Genomic DNA, 6848 nt, shown 5'->3' with positions numbered 1-6848 from the left:
AAAAAAAAAAAAAAAATAGTGGAGGGTTTTCTGAACTTCACCGAAATCTTTCTTCACCAGAAATATCACTTCCTCAAGGACCTTCCTGAAGTTCTGAGTGATTTTTTTTTTTTAACTCGTGTCTCTATGAGGACTTCAGTGTCAGTTTTCAGGGAGTGACACAGAGTTGACTTCCTCATGACAGTTTTTCCTTCTCCACTCAAACAAACAAATGAAACCAAATCAATTGTTTTCTGTTTAGAAAAACAAAAGGGTTTAAAAAGCAAGCCTGATTGTCTGATGCCCCTCCAAGGGAATTTGAAGGGATTCATTTGCAAAATTTCCTGTGAACATGACAAATTGTTTTCAGGAAAAAACCCAACACTCACGTCAGGGCCCATGCATTTGACTTCATGTAGATTCTCGATCAGGCGCTCACGTTCTCCCTCCAGATTTTTCTGGCCAAGGACACAAACAGAACATTTTCATAAAGTCCATGTTGGAGATTTCAGACCTTGCAGGCAAGTATGTCAATGAAAACAACCTCTTTGAAGGACAAATTGGTGACAACTATCAAAATGTAAAAATGTGCCCACTTTGAGACCCAGTAATTTCATTCATTTCTGGAAATTTGATTTTCTTTTTTTCTTTCTTTTTTTTTTTTTTGAGGCCATCTCACGCTGTCACCCAGGCTGAAGTGCAGTGGTGTGATCTCGGCTCACTGCAACCTCTGCCTCCTGGATTTAAGCAATTCTCCTGCCTCAGTCTCCCAAGTAGCTGGGATTACAGGCGCCCACCACCACGCCCGGCTAATTTTTGTATTTTTTATAGAGACGGGATTTCAACATGTTGCCCAGGCTTGTCTTGAACTCCTGGACTCAAGCAATCCCCCTGCCTTGGCTTCCCAAAGCGCTTTGCATTACAGATGTGAGCCACTGCACATAGCCAGGAAATTTGATTTTAAATCTTCTTTTATTTATTGAAACAAAAAACTCAACAACAATCTCAGTGCCCATGCGTAATTTTATTGTAATGTATCTGGTGAAAACCTAAACAGCTGGCCAAAGGAGTCAATGAATCTCAAAGACATAATACTGTGCAAAAAGAGGAAAGTCTATCTTTACCTTTTTTTTTCTGAGACGGAGTCTTGCTTTGTCGCCCAGGTTGGAGGGCAATGGCACGATCTCCGCTCACTGCAACCTCCGCCTCCCGGGTTCAAGCGATTCTTCTGCCTCAGCCTCCTGTGTAGGTGGGAGTACAGGCACCCACCACCACATCCAGCTAATTTTTGTATTTTTAGTAGAGATGGGGTTTCACCACATTGGCCAGGCTGGTCTCGAACTCCTGACCTCGTGATCCACCTGCCTCAACCTCCCAAAGTGCTGGATTACAGGTGTGAGCCCCCGTGCCCGGCCTACCTTTTTTGTTAGGGGAAAAAAAAAAATCAGGCCTGGCGTGGTGGCTCACACCTGTAATCCCAGCACTTTGGGAGGCCGAGGTGGGTGGATCATGAGGTCAGGAGATCGAGACCATCCTGGCTAACATGGTGAAACCCCGTCTCTACTAAAAATACAAAAAATTAGCCGGGCATGGTGGCGTGTTCCTGTAGTCCTGGCAACTCAGGAGGCTGAGGCAGGAGAATCGCTTGAACCCGGGAGGCGGAGGTTGCGGTGAGCCGAGATGGCGCCACTGCACTCCAGCCTGGGCGACAGTACCAGATTCTGTCTCAAAAAAGAAAACTGGCTATGTTGTCTTCACTTGATTTTTGTTCTGTGTTTGTTTCTGGGGGGTTTTTTTTGAACAGGCTCTCAAACTTGTGGGCTCAGCGATTGATTCTCCCACCTCTGGCTCCCTAATTGCTGGGATTACAGGTGTGATCCACTGCGCCTGGCTATCTCCACTTCGGACAGGAGAAAACTGAGGCCCAGGGAGGGAAAGTCACTTCTCCAAGGCCACAAAAGCTGGTAGGTGACACAGTCAGAACTCAACTCCAAAACTCTAAATTGTAATGCTGGGTTCACTCAGACTATGTTGCCCCCATTACGGAGGATGTTCTCCTCCTGCCCAGCTCTGGGGGGCTCTGGGTGGGGCTGGCCAACCTGGAGAAATGACTGGTTGGGCATCCATGGCAACCCCCAGCCCTCCTTCCCCCACTAGCAGCCGCCGACGACGCCACTGGGAAGGGTCCGGAATCAGAATCAGGAACCACCGGGTAGCTGCAAAGGTCAAAGGTCAGACATGGGTTTCCTGCCCACCCCTGGGAACTTCCTTCTTCTCAACTCTACTCTTGCCTCACTGAGCACCACCCTGGAATACCCCTCTGCTCTGTCAACGACCCCTCCCCACTCTGTTACCCTGGCTAATGAGGGGACGGGTCTGCACGTCCCAGCCTTCACACTCCCCTACAGAGAACAGCAATTGCACGATTGTGACCTGTCCGGAGTCCAGTCTCCTTTCCAGCTCCCTGCTCCTGTCCCTCTAGCCCACCCTGACTCCACGGGGTGGGGGGGTACCTGCCCCAGTCTGTCTCCCAAGACTGGGAGTTGCTTGTGGCTGGGCTTGGGACTGATGCGTCTTGGAGGGGCCTGGCATCACCCAGCGTGGAGCAAACAAAGAAGGGACTCCAGGGAGCATTGTGCTGGAGCTCCTGATTCTGGGAGATAAGCAGGACACACAGAATCCTTTGCTTCCTGGTCCCCAAGACCCCTCCGGGCCCAACTGTGGGGGTGACCCACAGCGATGCCAGAAAATTCCCATGGTTTTTTGGTTTGTTTGTTTTTGTTTTTGAGACAGAGTTTCTCTCTTATCTCCCAGGCTGGAGTGCAGTGGCCTGATCTCGCCTCACTGCAACCTCCGCCTCCTGAGTTCAAGTGGTTCTCCTGTCTCAGGGTCCCAAGCAGCTGGGATTACAGGTGCCCGCCACCACACCCGGCTAATTTTTGTATTTTTAGTAGAGATGGGGTTTCACCATATTGGCCAGGCTGGTCTGGAACTCCTGACCTCAGGTGATCTGCCTGCCTTGGCCTCCCAAAATGCTGGGATTACAGGCGTGAGCCACTGTGCCCAGCCCCGCCATAGGGTTTTGAGTGTCGAGGGAGGAATCTCGGTCCCACCTATCCACCACTTCTCATTCACCATCTCACAGAGCCCCCAGCAGTGCCTCCAGCAGGAAATGATCCTAATCATAACAACAGCCACAGAATGACCAGGCACCGGGTATACCCTGTCTCACAAAGGGGAAAAGTGAGGCACAGTCATGTGAGGCCTCTCGCCCAAGCTCTCATGGGGAAGGCCAGCTCTTCCCAGCTCTAAGTTCATTATTCCTTGTGCTGCAGTTTCCTGGAGCATTTATTGAGCACCTAAGTGAACAGGGCTTTGTGAGCAATGACAGAGCTTAGGGAGCCAGCGCCACCACCATCCATGGCTCAGCCCTCCGTGATGCCCTCCTGTGCAATTACTGATCACCTACTGCTTGTCCATCCCTAGGCTAGCTAAGCGTTTCACACTTTTTTTGTTTTTTTGAAACACAATCTTGCTCTGTACCCCAGGCTGGAGTGCAGTGGTACGATCTCTGTTCACTGCAACCTCCACCTCCTGGGTTCAAGCAACTATTCTGCCTCAGCCTCCTGGGTAGCTGGAATTACAGGCATGCGCCACCACACCCAGCTAATTTTTGTATTTTTGGTAGAGACGAGGGTTTCACCATGGTGGCCAGGTTGGTCTCGAACTCCTGACCTCAGGTGATCCGTCCACCTCGGCCTCCCAAAGTGCTGGGATTATAGGTGTGAGCCACCGCGCCCGGCACATTTCCCACGTTTTGTGGCATTTAATCAGCACCGCCCCAGTGAAGTGGGTGCACGTCTGTAGCCAGCCTGTCTCCAGGTAAGTCAAGCCCCCTGAACTAACCGCGTGAGACCCCAAGGCAGCCCCTTCACCCCCCTGTGCCTCAGTTTCCTCTGCCACCCAAGGGCGACAGCAACACACCTGGCATGATTCGGTGATCTAATCACAGCAGGGACTGAGAACAGCACCGGCCACCAAGTAAAGGCGAACGCGAGGCTCAAAGAGGCCGAGAATGCCTGACCAGCCAGCCAGCGCTCCACCCAGCATTAATCAGAGGGGTCCAGCCGGTGCCCTGGCTCTGCGCCCCCAGCCCCACCCCCGCCCTCTCACAGCCAGAGTGGGAGTGTTGTGATAACCCGCAGCCCCCGTTTCCTGCGGGCCAGGAAGGAGCCAGGCAGAGGAAGTATTAAGAGGAGTAATATAAGCACTCCCCCCTGCGAGGCGGAGGCCAGAGCAGGCCGGGTGGCAAGCAGGGACGGTGCACTAGACGGCAGGAGTGAGCAAATGGGTCTGGCCATGGAGCATGGAGGGTCCTACGCTCGGGCCGGGAGCAGCTCTCGGGGCTGCTGGTATTACCTGCGCTACTTCTTCCTCTTCGTCTCCCTCATCCAATTCCTCATCATCCTGGGCCTTGTGCTCTTCATGGTCTATGGCAACGTGCACGTGAGCACGGAGTCCAACCTGCAGGCCACTGAGCGCCGAGCCGAGGGCCTGTACAGCCAGGTCCTGGGGCTCACGGCCTCCCAGACCAACCTGACCAAGGAGCTCAACCTCACCACCCGCGCCAAGGATGCCATCATGCAGATGTTGCTGAGTGCCCGCCGCGACCTGGACCGCATCAATGCCAGCTTCCGCCAGTGCCAGGGTGACCGGGTAAGGCTGTGGGCAGGACACTTGTCCTGGGGACCCTGGGCAAGCCCCCTCACCTCTCTGAGCCTGTGTTTCCTCATCCAAGAGAGGGGGACAATCACAGGACAAATATTCTATTTTCTTATGAGACACCGTCTCGCTGTGTCTCCCAGGCTGGAGTGCAGTGGTGCAATCTCGGCTCACTGCAACCTCCGCCTCCCGGGTTCGAGTGATTCTCCTGCCTCAGCCTCCCAAGTAGCTGGGATTACAGGCACGTGCCACCGTAACCGGCTAATTTTTGTATTTTTAGTAGAGATGGGGTTTCACCATGTTGGCCAGGCTGGTCTCAAACTCCTGACCTCAAGTGATCCACCCACCTTGGCCTCCCGAAGTGTTGGGATTACAAGCGTGAGCCACCATGCCCAGCCAACAGATTTGATTTTTTTTTTTTTTTGTAAGAGCCAGGGTCTCCATCTGTATCCTGGGCTGGATGGAGTGCAATGGCTATCATAGCTCACTGCAGCCTCAATCTCCTGGGCTCAAGTGATCCTCTTGCCTCAGCCTCCTGAGTAGCTAGGACTACAGGCATGTGCCACCACACCCAGCTAATATGTTTATCTTTAGCAGAGATGAGGTCTCACTATGTTGCTCAGGCTAGTCTCGAACTCCTGGGCTCAAGCAATCCTCTCACCTCAGCCTCCCAAAGTGCTGGGATTACAGGGGTGAGGCACTGCGTCCAGCTAATTTTTTTTTTTATTTCTTTTCTTTTTTTTGGAGACAGGGTCTCACTCTGTCACCCAGGCTGGAGCACAGTGATGTGAGCATAGCTCACTGCAACCTTGACATCCTGGGCTCCAGCTATCCTCCTGCCTCAACCTTTTGAGTAGCTGGCACTATGGACGTGCCACTATGCCCAGGTCATTTTTTATTTTTAGTAGACATGGGGTCTTGCTATGTTGATCAGGCTGGTCTTGAACTCCTGGGCTCAAGCAGTCCTCCCTCCTGGACCACCCAAAGTGCTGAGATTACAGGTGGGCACTACCACACCTGGCAATTTTTTTTTTTTTTTTTTAGATGGAGTCTCGCTCTGTCACCCAGGCTGGAGTGCAGTGGCACGATCTCGGCTCACTGCAACCTCCACCTCCCAGTTTCAAGTGATTCTCCTGCCTTAGCCTCCTGAGTAGCTGGGATTACAGGCACGTACAACCACACCAGCTAATTTTTGTATGTTTAGTAGAGACGGGGTTTCACCATGTTTGCCAGGCTGTTCTCAAACTCCAGACCTCAAGTGATCCATCCCCCTCAGCTGCCCATAGTGCTGGGATTACAGGCATGAGCCACCATGTCCTGCCCTGGCGCCCTGGCTAACTTCTTTTTTAGAGACAGAATCTCACTATGCTGCCGAGGCTGGTATTGAACTCCTAGGCTCAGCCTCATAAAGTGCTGAGATTACAGGCATGAGCCACCATTCCCAGCCAGCAACTTTTTTTTCTTTTTTTTACTGTAAGTATATTCCATATAATATTTGAGATATAATTTTGAAAAAATTATTCGTTGTCTTTTTGGAATCCAAGTTTAGCTCTCTTCCTGTGTGTTAATTGGCAGTCCTGCGCCCGTAACTTACTATGCATAAAGCTCCCAGAATGTGGCAGCACACACTAGCTGCAAATAAGAAGTGACTGAAGACTGGCTACAGTGGCTCACACCTGTAATCCCAGCACTTTGGGAGACCGAGGCAGGAGGACCACCTGAGTCCAGGAATTCAAGACCAACCTGGGCAACATGGTGAAACACTGTCTCTACAAAACGTACAAAAACTAGGTCAGGCGTAGTGGCTCACACCTGTAATCCCAGCACTGTGAGAGGCCGAGGTGGGTGGATCACTTGAGGTCAGAAATTCGAGACTAGCCTGGCCAACCTAGTAAAATCCCGTCTCTACTAAAAATATAAAAATTATTAGCCTGGTATGGTGGCACGTGCCCGTAGTCCCAGCTACTCGGGAGGCTGAGGCAGGAGAATCGCTTGAACCTGGGAGGCAGAGATTACAGTGAGATGAGATCTCACTACTGCACTCCAGCCTGGGTGACAGAGGGAGACTCTGTCTAAAAATAGATAGATAGGCCGGGCGCGGTGGCTCAAGCCTGTAATCCCAGCACTTTGGGAGGCCGAGACGGGCG

General features: G+C 51.8%; 1 protein-coding gene across 1 annotated transcript in view; it reads left to right on the top strand.

Annotated features, from left to right (window-relative positions):
• The first annotated feature begins 4270 nt into the window (after positions 1-4270).
• The window catches only part of PLVAP (plasmalemma vesicle associated protein), a 31232-nt gene continuing 28654 nt past the window's right edge, over positions 4271-6848 (top strand). The window contains exon 1 of the mRNA XM_011990031.1: positions 4271-4695. Coding sequence (XP_011845421.1) covers positions 4327-4695 — 369 coding nt within the window. The 5' untranslated portion in view covers positions 4271-4326. The remainder of the gene's footprint in view (positions 4696-6848) is intronic.

This window comes from Mandrillus leucophaeus, unplaced genomic scaffold (genome assembly GCF_000951045.1).
Source record: "Mandrillus leucophaeus isolate KB7577 unplaced genomic scaffold, Mleu.le_1.0 Scaffold11, whole genome shotgun sequence".
Taxonomy (NCBI): Eukaryota; Metazoa; Chordata; class Mammalia; order Primates; family Cercopithecidae; genus Mandrillus; species Mandrillus leucophaeus.
This window is presented reverse-complemented; position numbering and strand designations above follow the sequence as displayed.